The 14,486-nt window shown below is 33.4% G+C and overlaps 1 protein-coding gene across 1 annotated transcript in view; it reads right to left on the reverse strand.

Moving 5' to 3' along the window:
- Positions 1-238: 238 nt before the first annotated feature.
- METTL15 (methyltransferase 15, mitochondrial 12S rRNA N4-cytidine) overlaps positions 239-14,486 on the reverse strand; it is a 237,535-nt gene continuing 223,287 nt past the window's right edge. Inside the window, 1 exon segment of the mRNA XM_079105160.1 lies at positions 239-3,197. Coding sequence (XP_078961286.1) covers positions 2,755-3,197 — 443 coding nt within the window. The 3' untranslated portion in view covers positions 239-2,754.

Raw genomic sequence — 14,486 nt, forward strand, 5'->3', positions numbered from 1 at the left:
TAACCACAAATCATACATGTATTAAATGAAATAGATAAGATATATAGATATGATTAATATTTTCCAAAAAACTAACACTTCAGAGAGAATGTAATTAATATACAAATTTTAAAACAGTGAATAAGTAGAGATATTACTTATTAAATTTCATTTAAGTCATGAACAAAAAAAAATTGTTAATGGATATACATGATGATGGCTAAGCTAAAATGATTCATACAAAGCAGTCAATATAGTGATTCAGAAATAGTTTATTAGAAAAGTATTACATATTCATTCTAATAATCCATTTTTATTTTCTATGTGTATTGTTTGAATTTCCCAAAGCCATTCTCCATAATTAACAATTTAAAACCCATTCACATGTTTTTTTATGTACTTTACAACAAAGCCTAAAAACAAAACATTTAATATATTTTGTACTAAAACATTCTGAAACCAATTTGGTGTGTATTGAAGAGGTATTTTTCTCATCATCTCACTCAAGATTTTGTTCTGTCAGAGTATTAGTCCCCTAGGTTTTGCTGTAACATATTACCAGAAACTGGGTAGCTTAAAAAGTTGGAATGTAATTTTTAACGTTTTAGAGGCTAGAAGCCCCAAATCAAGATATCTGCAGATTCTTGCTGCAGGTTTTTGCTGGAGATTCTGAGGGAGAATTTGTTCCTTGCTTTTCTCCTAGCTTCTAGTAGTTGCCAACAATCTTCAGTATCCCTTCGTATGTAGAATTATCACTCTAATTTTTGCTTCCAACTTCATGTAGCATTCACTTCTGTCTCTCCTCTTCTTATAAGGACACAAGTCATACTGGATTAAAGGCCATCCCTGCTCTAGTACGACCTCATCACATCTGAAATGATGGTATTTCCAAATAAGGTCTCATTCTAAAGTTCTAGAAAGCACTTGAATATTAGGACACACACTACCCAATCCAGTGCAATTAATTTTCACTTGACATTAAAGAAAATATTCCCCATACTATAAAGAATGCAAAAATAGGTGAATCATGGTTGAATATAAGAGTGTGGTCTTGTTTTCTAATCAGATATTCATATGGGAAATTACTGTTGTGAATCTTTCCCATTCACAAATATATTCTACACATGAAGAGAAACAAAATTCTTCAGGTAAGATTCAGGGGATTAACATAGGTGTATCTCTTGTATATAAAATATAAGTTTATATTTTCAGCACATTCTCCAGAATTTTTTCTAATTCTGATTCATTGCAGGATTGTTTATATTTAAATAAAGTCTGTAAAATAAAAACAGTTAACAAGTGTGGAGACAAAGTTAAATATTACAGAGGTAAATAAAATAAGTCTGAGGTAAATATAGTTATGTATTTTATTCACTTGGATTCCTCTATTAAGTATATGTAATCATACTAGAAAGTATGAATTCTTTGTGTATTTGAAGAAATAGTTTACTGAAAAAATTAATGATTTCAAGAATTACTTAAGAGAATACTCATTTACATGTACCTTTAATCACCATGCTCCCTCCCCACTCCATATACCCTTTGATTAATTATCTCCTACTCATCCTTCAGGTTATAATTCAAGTATCATGTTCTCAGACCTGGTTTCCTCTACTAGAGGCTCTTAAATTACATTATACACTTCTGTGTAGCATTTATCACTGTGTGCATTTCATATTGACTTTTGTGATTATTTAGCTAACATCATTCTCCTCCACTAGACAACAAGCTTCATGGAATAGGTGGGTCATGGGTATTGTACTCATCTTTGTTTCTCTAATGTAAAGTTCAGTACTTGCTGAATAACTGAATAAATTAGGAGTGCATATTTACTAATAAAAGATGACATGTGAATTATGAGTCAATCTCATCAATTTGTTAAAGAATCTTCCACCAAGTACAATTTTCCTGAATACACATTTTATCCTTATTATAGTTATTATGACTGGGTAGAAACATTAAGGGAGTATTAATTTTAATATATTGAATAAATCAGACAGTTTTTCACTTCAAATAGACTCCACTGAATTCTTCTGAATAGCTCAATAAAAATGCTGGCTTCAAACAAGTTTACATTTTTGACTAATAGTGTTCTGAGTTATTAGAACAGATACAATTGATATTAAACATAAGTTCTGTGAAACACTTCTCTGTGATTGCTGTTAGAGCAATTCTATATTTTCACTTTGGAATTTATGAAAATTAGCCCATTATATATTGAAAAAATCCTTTTAAAGTGAGGAAGTATAAATTTCAATAGTGAAATACATAAGTATAATGCATTTTAAAATAATATTTGAAAATTAAAACTTGTGAAAAGTCGATTGTGAAAAAGCTGCAGTAATTTATTATTCACCAATATGGGAATTAAAATTTATTCCATAATCATCATGAATTATTTGAGCCACAGAAAGTCTGTTGTAAATCTGAATATCTAAATTCAGAATTTAGGGCATGCAGACATGATTATAATCTCCTTCTCTTTGACAGTTGGAGTTTAGAAATTTAGATAAACATAATATTATTCTAAAAAATTTCCTGGTCAGAGAATTTCAGAAATCAAATATAATGCAAGATAAACATTTTTTTTCCTGCCTTGAGATGCTGCTACTCTGAGTTTAGCTTTATGTTATGCTAAAATTTCCCAGTTTCTTTTGCGAAGAGAATAATTCTAAACACTATCAATTTCAAGGCTACCTTATGCTTTAAGCTGGGGGTATTAACCTATTCATCACATAGAAAAATAAATCAAAGAAAATGAGGGAAAATTTGATCTCATAATTTCACAGCTGCTCTAAGCTTGGCTGAGCGCCCTCTGGGGTTATTTTGTACATCCTGATCTTCCGGAGTAAGCACTTTCTTATGTATCAATTCCCACATTAAAGGAGCTCTTACAGAGCTTCCTTCCTTGTTTTCATGATAGGAACTCAATTGGGATGTTTGTATCACCTTCTGTCTAACACTTAAGTTAAACTTTTCCATCATGCTTATCCCAAGCAAAAACCTTTTGACAATTCGATCCTCTAATGAGTGGAAGGAAAGGGCAACAAGGCGACCACCAGGTCTCAGAAACTTCTGAGCTGTCTTCAGTCCCATGTAGAGTTCATTGAGCTCATTGTTCACGAATATGCGAAGAGCTTGGAAAGTCTTGGTAGCGATATGGGTAGATCGTTGTAGCAAGTCTTTTCGTGCATAAATAGCAGAGGGAGGAAATGCACCTAAGGGTAGATTTCGTAAAAACAGGAAAAGAGAACATGCAACATTAATACTTTCACTGTAAATGTACTGAGTTGGTGTGTAGTACACGCATATTTAAGGAACTAAATTTTCTTAGAGATCGTGGCATTTCATTCATACTTTCCTCTCCTAACTTCCAAACATTCTTCTAAAGTTTAAAAAACTACGTATCACAAATGTCTTTCCTGATTCATAAGGAGAAATGAAATCAAACAGGAACAAAGAAAGAGAATAGTGGATAAGTAATAAAGCAAAACTTTCTAACTTTGCTGAAAAACATTAATTCAAAGCTATAAGAAACTCAAGGAACCACAAATAAAGTTGTACCTAGATACATCATAAGCAAACCACCACAAGTCAACAAAAACAAAAAAAAATTCATGAGAAGAGCAAAGGAAACAACACATTAAATAAAGGAGAACAGAACTGTGAATAATAGCGTAGTGGAGATACGACACTGGAATAATATTCAAAGTGCGATAAAATTCAGTGTTGAGAAGACAATGTTTTCTAAGAAGTGATGTCCACTAAAATTTTTCTTCAAAAATAAAGGTTGAAAGGACATTTTTAAGTAAATTCAAAGACAATTCATTGCAAAGTAGTTTATCTTCACAAAATGCTAAAGGAAATTCTTCAGGATGAAATACAAGATGTCAGGCACTATACAAGATGTCAGGCTCTATCTAGGCTACTAGAAAGAATGAAGAAATAAGTAATATATGTAAGTGCATATATATTCGTCTCTTATTTTCCTAAAATGACATAAGACTCTTTAAGCTAATTCATCTGAAAAAATGCTCAACATTATGAAAATGCAAATTAAAACTACAATGAAATATCACTACACACCCACTACAAACGCTAGATCCTAGAAAAATACCAAGCGCTAAAACTGACTTAAGTGAAACAATATGAATAGACATATAACAATGGAGGAGATTGAATCAATAATTAAAAGTCTACCCTTAGAGAAAAGCCCAGGCCTACATAACTTCATCATTGAATTCTACTGAACACTCAAAAATATTCACCAACTCTTTCAAAAAACTAAATGGGAAGAAGCACTTCCCAAATTATTCTATGAGGCAGTATTCCCTCCAAACTAAAACCAGACATGACAAGAAAGTTATAGACCAATCTCTTATAAATATGGATATAAAACCCCTCAACATATTACTAGCAAACCAAATTCAGCAGCATATTAAAAGGACTGACTATATACCATGACCAAGTGAGATTTATTCCTGAAATACAATGTTTCAACATATGAAAACTGACCAATGTAATGTCACATTAATAAAGAGAAAAAAAGATCATCTCAATTGATACAGAAATATATTTGATAAAAATTCAACACTCTTATAATGAGAACACTCAACAAAATAGGAGTGGAAGAAAACTACACAAAATAATAGTCTATGTATGAGATACATATCAAGGGATTTTCCTCAAAGATAAGGAGGCAAGATAGGATGCTGCAGTCAGCACTTTTATTTAATACTATTAGAAGTTCTAGTCAGATCAATTATATAGGAAAAAGAGGGGGGAAAAGTGTTCAGATTGGAAAGAAGTAAATTATCTCTATTAGTTGGCATCATATTATAAGTTAAAAACTCCTGTACAAAATAGTTTCTATACATTCCACACAGAGACATAACAAAACTGGTAGAAGTAATAAATAAATTCAGCAATAGCAGGATACAAAATTAGCATGCAAAATCCGGTTTGCTTCTATAACGCCAGTAACCAAAGAAAATGAAACTAACAGTTTCATCACATGCATCAAAAAGAATGAAAATAGTTAGAAATGTTAACAAAAGAAGTACAAAATGTTTGCTCTAAGAGTTATGTTTTTGAAAGAAATTAAAAAAGACCTAATAAATGCTAAGAACATTTATGTTCCAGGAATGGAAGATTTAACATTGTTAAAATGGCAATACTATCCTAAGTGATCAAGCTTAATGATGTCCTTAACAGAATACCAGTTAACATCATAGTATAAATTGACAAGGCTGATTCATATGGAATTGCAAGGGACCAGAAGAATCCAAATAATTTAGGGAAAAAAAAATAAACTAGGAAACTCACACTCAGATTTCAAAAGTTACTACAAAGCAATGGCAGACAAGATAGTGTGGTACTGGAGAAATAATAGAGAGGTCAGTGCAATATAATTGAGAGTCAAAAAATAAATCCATCTATCTATGGTGTGCTAAGATCATACAATAGAGAAAATCTTTTGTACAAATGGTGCTTGGATAATAGACTAGTCACATCCAAAAGAATGGAGTTGAACCCATGTCACATTACCTATAAAAATTAGCTCAAACATCTGTCAAAGACCTAATTGGAAGAGCAAAAATTATAAAGCCCTTAGAGGAAAACAGGGATAAATCTTTCTGACTCTGAATTTGGTAAGAGATTCTTTATAAAAAGACAATGCACAGAATGGAAAAAAATTTGCAAATCACATGTAAGGAATTTATATCCAAAATATAGAAAAGAAGCAAACTGGATAATGTTACATGTATGATACTGTCTGTATCATTTTTTACAACATGAAAACAGATACATCCTATCTAGTTTAAAAATTAAGATAAATAAAAATGCTAATTTTAAATAAATTAATAAATATAGTTTTCCTTAAACTCACAACCTTTGGCATATATGAATTAATACATAATGTTCAACTGATTTATATAGGAATTTTTCTTCAATTTAAGAGCAGGTTCCTGGAAAATATAATTCTGTAGAGAAATGTTTCCATTTCAGATAACCTACAAATAACAATCTGACAGGATGACTCCAATTCTGGCATCTGGATAGCTTTAACATGCTTCTTACAAAAAATAAAGTTATACAAGCCCAGCACTTTAGTTCACATTTCAGTAATCCAGCAGTGTAGACATATCTGATTAATTTTCTCTGGCAATCAGAACAGAGAAGAGGAGAAATATCTAACATGTACCAGAGTTGAGAAAACTGGTTGTCTAAGTTAAACAGTGTGAAGAGCTACTCTTCCTTCTACAAAACTACTTTGCCAAAGGGTAGAAAATGTTAGACACTGGGAATTTATCCTCCAACAACTAGGTCTTTCAGAAACAAGATGTCAATGTCAAAGCTTAAGAGGAAGGTCAGCTTCTTTTCATTTGCCACAGAGAAATGTGTTTCAGAGTATTCTAAGAATCCAAACAAATATGCAACTGGTCCTACTTTGGGGCCTGGACTTAAAGGAAGCTTCAGGAAAACTGAATTCTGAAAGTTCCTGCATGATTCAATGCCTAATCCAAGACTAATTTTCTCAAAGGAGAAACATTATAAAATACATTTTAACACACACATATTTTCATATAAAATAGGAAGTAAACAGTCATGCAGCACAAAAACCAACAAGTACCATAGGATATTTTTGTCTGAATGATTTAAAACATTTTTTCTTAGCATTAATATTTTGCAGACATTAAAATCACGACTTCTTAACACAGTAATCACTTTTAATTTTCTTGAAATTTTATCATAGAACTTCCATTTCAAAGATATTTATTTCAGGATGTAGTTTTTAACATAGCATCAAATTAGCCATGCCTGGCTCTATGGCAACTAAGTTAATAAGATAAAAGCAGAGAGGAACCCAAGATGGTGAACTAGAGGGAGGCTGCATTCCTTGTCTGTGTGACTTGGGATTCAAGCAGAGGAAATACTCTTTCTCTTCAAGGCAGCCATCACTGCCCAACTATCCTTTGCTGTTTACCCAACATTCGTCCCCCACAATTGCTTGCCATCTGCCAGCATATAACCCACCTTTTGAGTGCAGATCCCTAACTGACCACCGTCCATTGTCTGCCATTTTCCCATTTACCTGCCTATTGCCCGCCTTTTACCTACCCACTGCTTGTGGCACAATGTCCACCCTTCGATTGCCTGCTGCTGCCTGAAGTCCATTGTCAAAGTACCCAAAGGTTTGTTTACATGTGGCTGCCACCATTTTGGGACACTTGTCAAGGCTTGCAGGTTTGCTGACACCACTGCCACCTTGGGGCATGACTGCTTCAGAATGGGTACACTGTCCAGGCCCTAGAGATATATTGTCAGGGTACCTGCAGGTCTGGGTACACCTGAGGTCTTTCTGCTGGGTGTGCTAGCGGCTGCCATCTGGCTGCCTCTTTGTGGGGTCACTCCTTTGTGTGGTCTCTGTGTAAGCTGAAACAGCATTGAGATCTTGGGATTGCAGCAAGGCAGAGCCTGGGAAAGCTGAAGCCCAGGTTCATCAGATTGTAGCTAGGTTTGCATGGGCCAGTCTGGGTCTGCAAGCCTGTGGAAAGCCAGAGACTGGGGGCAGTTCCCTGGGGGAAGCACAGGCTGGAGAAACTGGAGAAAATGGGTTCTCTTTAGCTCAGTGAGTCTTGAAGTGTGTGGGGATAGAAGGGGCAGCTACAATGGGTAGGAAGATTGGAAAAGGGTGTGAGGGCATCTTGCTATTGGCTCACCCACGCAACCAGTCTGGCAACCACACCAGACTGGAGCTAACATCAAACTTCACACAACTCTACCTATCAGTGGAGAAGGGAAGCTGAGAAAATTTTTGAAAGCCAGTAGAAGCAACTGTTCAATTTTCTATTGGGACCTTTTTTTTTTTTCCCCCTCTCTCTCACACTTCTATCATCTTTGAATCCAAATATTTTTCATGCATCAATTTACTGGGTATATTAGTTTTGTTGTGTATTCTTACATCATGTTTTACACTACTTCTGTTCCCTCACTGTCCACCATTTGAAACAGTAAGCCCTTTTAACAAACCCACGGTTTATATTACAGACAATATTTGAACATATCATTTCTGTTTATTGCAACAAAACTGTAGACATCTTAATAGAAGATATTTTGTTTAAGGTTGTATATTGTTTGCATTGGGTGCTGTTAATACTGGTCTCCTCTTAAAGTAAAGGTACTTGAAGCCTTCAGGGACACTATAAGACTACAGGTAGAAACTATACTGCCTCAGATCCATACCTGTAGATGGGAAGACATACAAACATGAAAAAACAAGGGAACAAAGCACCTCAAACAAGCCAAGATGCTCCAACAACAGAATCCATAGACAACAAAGTAGAAGAAATGTCAGAGAAGGAATTTAGAAAGTACATGGACTGATCTTCAAAATAAAGTATGGTATTGGACAGAAAATACAGGAAGTGAGAGATCATGTCAACAAAGAGGCAGAATAATAAAAAGGAATTAAGCAGAAATCCTTGAAATGAAGGAAACAATAAACCAAATTAAAAATTCAATGGAAAGTATAATCAACAGACAATGACACAAAATATATACTCTTGAAAATAAACTCAACCACACAGAGAAGATGGTAAGAAACCATGAACGGAACTTCCAAAAAATATGGGATAAGATGAAAAGACCAAATTTAAGATTTATCAGAAAAGATGAAGGCATGGAGATACAAACCAAAGGAATATGCAATCTTTTCAGTGACATAATATCAGACAATTTCCCAAACTTAAAGAATAAAATGGAAAATCAATTAAGAGAAATGTGCAAAATTACAGCAGATCATGCCAAGGTACATTATAATGAGAATGACTAACATACAGAATAAGAATGAATTTTAAAGGCTATGAGAGAAGAAAATCAAATTATATATGGAGGAAACCAATTCAGATTTCAGCTGATTTCTCAAACCAGACCCTCTACAACAATCATAAATATATATGATTCAAACAATGGAGCATCTACGCACATCAAACAAATCCTTCTCAATTTCAAGAATCAAATAGACCACAACACAATAATACTGGGTGATTTTAACACAGCTCTCTCATCACTGGATAGGTCTTCCAAACAAAACTAAACAAAAAAAAATTATAAAACTCAATAATACAATCAATAACTTAGACTTAACAGACATATATAGAATATTTCCTCCATCAATAAGCAAATACACGTTCTTCTCAGCAGCACATGGATCCTTCTCTAAAATAGACTATATGTTATACCATAAAGCAACTCTCGGCAAATTAAAAAAAAAAGAAAAGACATACTACCCTGCATTCTAACAGATCATAATGGAATGAAACTAGAAATCAATAATAAAATAAAAAATAGGAGCTACTCCAACACCTGGAGAAAATAGCATGCTATTGAAGAATGCATAGCAGAATAAATCAGGGAGGAAATAAAAAAAAATACTTAGAGGTAAATAAGAACATGGCTACAACATATAAAAATCTCTGCTATACTATGAAGGCATGCTAAGAGGAAAGTTAATTTCATTGAGTCATACCTTAAAAGAATAAAATGTCAACAAATAAATGACCTAACATTACATGTCAAAGTCCTAGAAAAAGAAGAACAAATCAACGCCAAAAGTAGAAGACAAGAAATAATTAAAATCAGAGCTGAAATCAATAAAATTAACACAAAAGAAACAATTGAAAAAAATCAACGAAACAAAATGTTGGTTCTTTGAAAAAATAAATAAAATTCATAAATGCTTAACTACACAAATGAAGAGAAGGGAGAAAAACAAATTATAACAATTTGTGATGAAAAAGGAAATATCATGGCAGATACTATTGAAATACAGAAGATAATAATAAACTATTTTGAAAATTCATACTCAAATCAAATAAAAAATTTCAAAGACATCAACAAATTTCTAGAGACATGTAATTTACCCAAACTGAATCAGGAGGACATACATAATTTAAACAGATCAACTTCAAGCAATGAAATAGAAGACACCATCAAAAGACTGTCAACCCAGGACCAGATGGATTCTCAGCTGAGTTCTACAAGACCTTCAAAGAAGAATTAACACAATACTCTTCAAATTATTCCATAAAATAGAAAAGGTGGGAACCCTTTCAAACTCTTCTATGAGACTAGTATCATCCTGATACCAAAACTAGACAAAAACACATCAAGGAAAGAAAACTTCAGAACAATATCCCTGATGAACATAGATGCAAAGATTCTCAATAAAATTCTGGCAAATCACATACAAAAATATATTAAAAAGATAGTGCACCATGATCAAGTGGGGTTCATCCCAGGGATGCAGGGTTGGTACAGAATCCCATTGTGGATAATAACAGTGTGAAATGATTGCTACAAATGTTGCATTTTGCAGTTTCAGGTGATTAGAAGAATAGGTAGCAGAGGATTTCCTCATATAAATGGAATGCATCACAGAACTCTGCTAACATGGACAACAATGCACAGAAAGATAAATGCCCTGGCAAACCTTTCAGACATGCCAGCAAGATACAGAAAGGGCTAGTCAATTCCAGTAACCTGTCTATGCAGGAAGAGGGCTCTTTTTTTTCTTTTTTTTTAAACTCTTTATTTATTACTTTTTAACTTATTATTTTCTTGCACTTTATTACTGTGGAAGATAGAATGTTTCTAAATTAGTAGCATTATAGGTAGTGAATATTGGGGTCCAATATTGACCTATCCCCAGAGAGTCAAAGTGCACTCACAGTAATGTAAGTCACACAACGAGATTTTATTTAAATCTAGCTGGAGCCTAGACCGTGACCAGCCTCTCAGACCACTACAATGGCTGAGTGGGGAGTGGCCAGGAAGAGGGCTCTTAATAGTACATGAGAGTACACTGGGTGGGAACAGAGTAAATCCTGGGTTGTGTCCACCAGGCCATCCTAAAGGTATATTAGATGGATTGTCTTAGGTGCTTTCTGTGCTAACTGTGATGATTGGGAAGGAGGGAGAGGGGAAAGAAGGATGTCTTCATAACAAAAAAAAAGCAGGCTTGTTATTTCCATGTATCTGGCAAAAATTAGTTCACAAATTTTAGCTGTGTAAGAGATCTTGCCTAAAATTCAATTTAAGTTCTAACTGAAAGCCCCCATTCTTTTACTTTTAACTGATTTTTGGGTTTGTAGTTAAAGTTCGTTTCTTATAGGCAGCAAATAGTTGGGTCTTTCTTACTCAGTCTGACAATTTCTGTCTTTTAATTGATATTTCAGAATGCTTATATTTAATGTGATTTATTCCTGTGTTCAGTTTGTCATTTTGTAATTTGCTTTTTATCTGTCCTATTTATTCTTTATTTTTTCTTTTGTATTGTTTTTATGCTTCTACTTTATCTCTTTTGTTAAGTTATTAGGAATAACTATGTAGTATTTTCCTCACAGTTATTTTAAAGCAAAGTTTGGCAAAATGTGGCATTTGGGTCAAATCTGACCCATTGCCTGTTTTTATAAATAAAATTTTATTGAAACACACACACACACATACACACACACATATAAAAGCAGAAAGTTTAGGAACTATTTCTATGCCTTTATCACTGAATACATTTTAAAAAAATTAATCAAACAAGCAATGTTTTATAAAAAATAACAAAATAATGTCTGAAATTATCCTACACATACTACTATAAACATAGGATTGGTTCATTTGACATGGCAAAAGTATGTTAGCCATTTCTGTTTACCAGCTAAAATAGCACCTTCCTATGGCAGAAGGTTAGACATAGTTTATAACTTATTCAGTTGGCTAATTGTACAATCATGAAATTTTTTGTGTGTAGCTGGGGATCCAGGACCCCCATACTAAGTACACATTCCACAACTGACTATACCCTTAGTCCCAACTATGAGATTCTTAACTAATTCTTTTAATTTGAAGAACCTATTTTTATTTCAAAATATTTATATCATAAAATTTTAGGTTTATAAGATTCATAATCGCCTTAGATATAAACATTATATATGACCTATTGCTGACAAATTAGCATCACTGCAGTTAAACAAACTTTTCTTTATAAGGTCTAATGACATCACAAAGAATGCACATAAAAGCTTTCATTTATATTTAGGACTGAAAGTTAACAGGATAACCCTAATCCATGAAGCTTTCTCTCTAGGGATTTCTTAGTGTTATTTGTGGAATTCTCACCTGGATTATGTCTAGTGAATTTCCTGGAAAGGACTGTTCTGACTGTTATGTTTTAGATACTAGGCGTCCTTCTAAAGCTCATATGAAACAATGCAAAGAAAAGTGAAAAGACTGGGTTATAAGAATCTTAACTAATCTGTGTGCATTGATCTGTTGACAGGGATTAACTGAGTGGTGATCATAGGCAGGTAGGGAGTTGCTGGAGGAGCTGGGTCATTGAGAAAGTGCCTTTGGGTTACATATTTTGAGAGCTGAGCTTCATCTGTCTCTGCTTTCTGGTACCACATCCTGGGTTGCTTTCCTCTGCCAAACTCTTCTGTCATAGTGTCCTGCCTTACCTTAGGCCCTGAGGAATAGGGTTGGCCATCTATAGACTGAGATCTCTAAAACTGTGAGCCCTAAAATAAACTTTTATTCCTCTAAAATTGTTGTCAGGTATTGGAGTGAAACAGCTGACTAAAATAGATTTCTAGGTATGTTTCTGTTAATCTCCCCAAGTCTTATCTTTAGAGATAAAGATGGTTACTGGCATCTGCTATGGGCAATGTGTTTTGTAGAGCACTTTGCTATGACTCTGGGGATCAAAAACACATAATCTCCTTTATTTTGAATAGGTTAAATTTCAGGACTAATCTTCCCTGATACTAGTACTTTGTAACTTATAGGAAGAAAGGCTGAAAGTGTAAATTGTGTAAAATAAAATTTAAAAAGAATGTAAAATAAGCATATGGCAATGAGCATTAAAGCAGTAAGAACAACACATCAACTGACAATGGTACAAGTAGATAAGAAGAAAAAACAATCTAAGTATGATTAAGCAAGGTTCTTTAAATTGTTAAACTGAAAGTAAATGTTCTGTAACACTGAAAAAAGCAAAAATAGGTTTCCTTCTTAGAGTCACTGTTCAGAAAGCAAAAGGCAGAGTTTTCTTAGGTATGCACACACTAGGTCTAAACACCTGCTAACAACTCATCAGGAAAAAAGATTCAAAAATGGCACCAGATTCAATGCCTACCCCACATGCTGCAGTCTGAATTAGGCCATAGGAAGAAAACTAATAATGAGATAGACATGGTCCCTGCCCTTGAGGAGCTCACTATTTTACAAATCTTCTTCACCTTTTTCTAATCTCCTCTACCTTATCAGAAATAGAAACCAGTCTCTGCTTTTCCATTTCCTGAGTTTAATCAAAGCATTTAGTATAGCTAATTTCTTTGATTAAGAATTAGAGTAGATAAGATGGAAAATATGGTCTCAATCACAATTTCGAACATTTGGTTTGGTGAAGAGAGAAAAATATCCTTTTTGCACTTCACAGTCCATCAATAGACTTGGTTAACACAGGACCAATGTGCATTAGTTCTAAGTTGGGAAGAGATATGCTTACCCTCAGTGCAACATTCATCACACTTTACTGTAATTACCTGTTTACTTCTCTGTCTCACTCATTTGATTCTGATCTCCATGCAAACAAGAACTACTTCATGTTCACTCTTATATCCCTAGCACTTGACAGAGAAGCCTATGATTCTTAACTGAGTGCATATTACAGTCACCTGTGGTGTTCTGATTAAAATAAAGATGTCTGGCTCCACTCTAGTCCTACTGAATCAGGGATTCAAGGGCTCATTACACAAGAATCCCGACTTTTATAAAGCATCACAGAGAATTTTCACATGCAGTCAGGATTAGAAACTATTAGGGTAAATATTCAATATGTTTTAAAAAATAATGGATAAATAATGAATAGAAAAAAAATGAATGAATGAACAAAAATCCAGAACTATTAATGCAAAGAATTTCATTTACAATGAAGGGCAAAATGAATATCATAGTATTTCTAGTCACAGAAAACATTATTAACAGCATTATAAAAGAGTTACCATATAAGCCTAGTCCTCTATCCAAATTATGGGTACCAAATTATGATGTTAATGGGGTAAATGAACTCTTAAATTTGCTATCAATTTCATTATCTCACTATAACTGATAATTACATCTGAAAATGACTAGTCATATCATTAATCAAATATTGTACATGTAATGGAGCACCTTCAAATAACTTAAGGAAATGCATACTTGCAAGTGCCTATTATATGAAATAAAACAAGTGTTGAAGGTAAACTTTAGTTATTACATTTCTTTGCAGAATAAACTGTAATTATATTATTAGAAATTTATATTTAAAAAATCATTAAGAGCTTTAATTATTTAAGTTTAATTTTTTTCTCCAAAGATTAATGTACAATAGTACTGAGATTTTATGGAAGTTTTATTTCACTTAACACCTATGAAATTTTAAACCACAAATTTTCTCAAGAATTCAAAATAGC

Source organism: Sciurus vulgaris, assembly GCF_902686455.1.
Source record: "Sciurus vulgaris genome assembly, chromosome: 11".
NCBI classification, from domain to species: domain Eukaryota; kingdom Metazoa; phylum Chordata; class Mammalia; order Rodentia; family Sciuridae; genus Sciurus; species Sciurus vulgaris.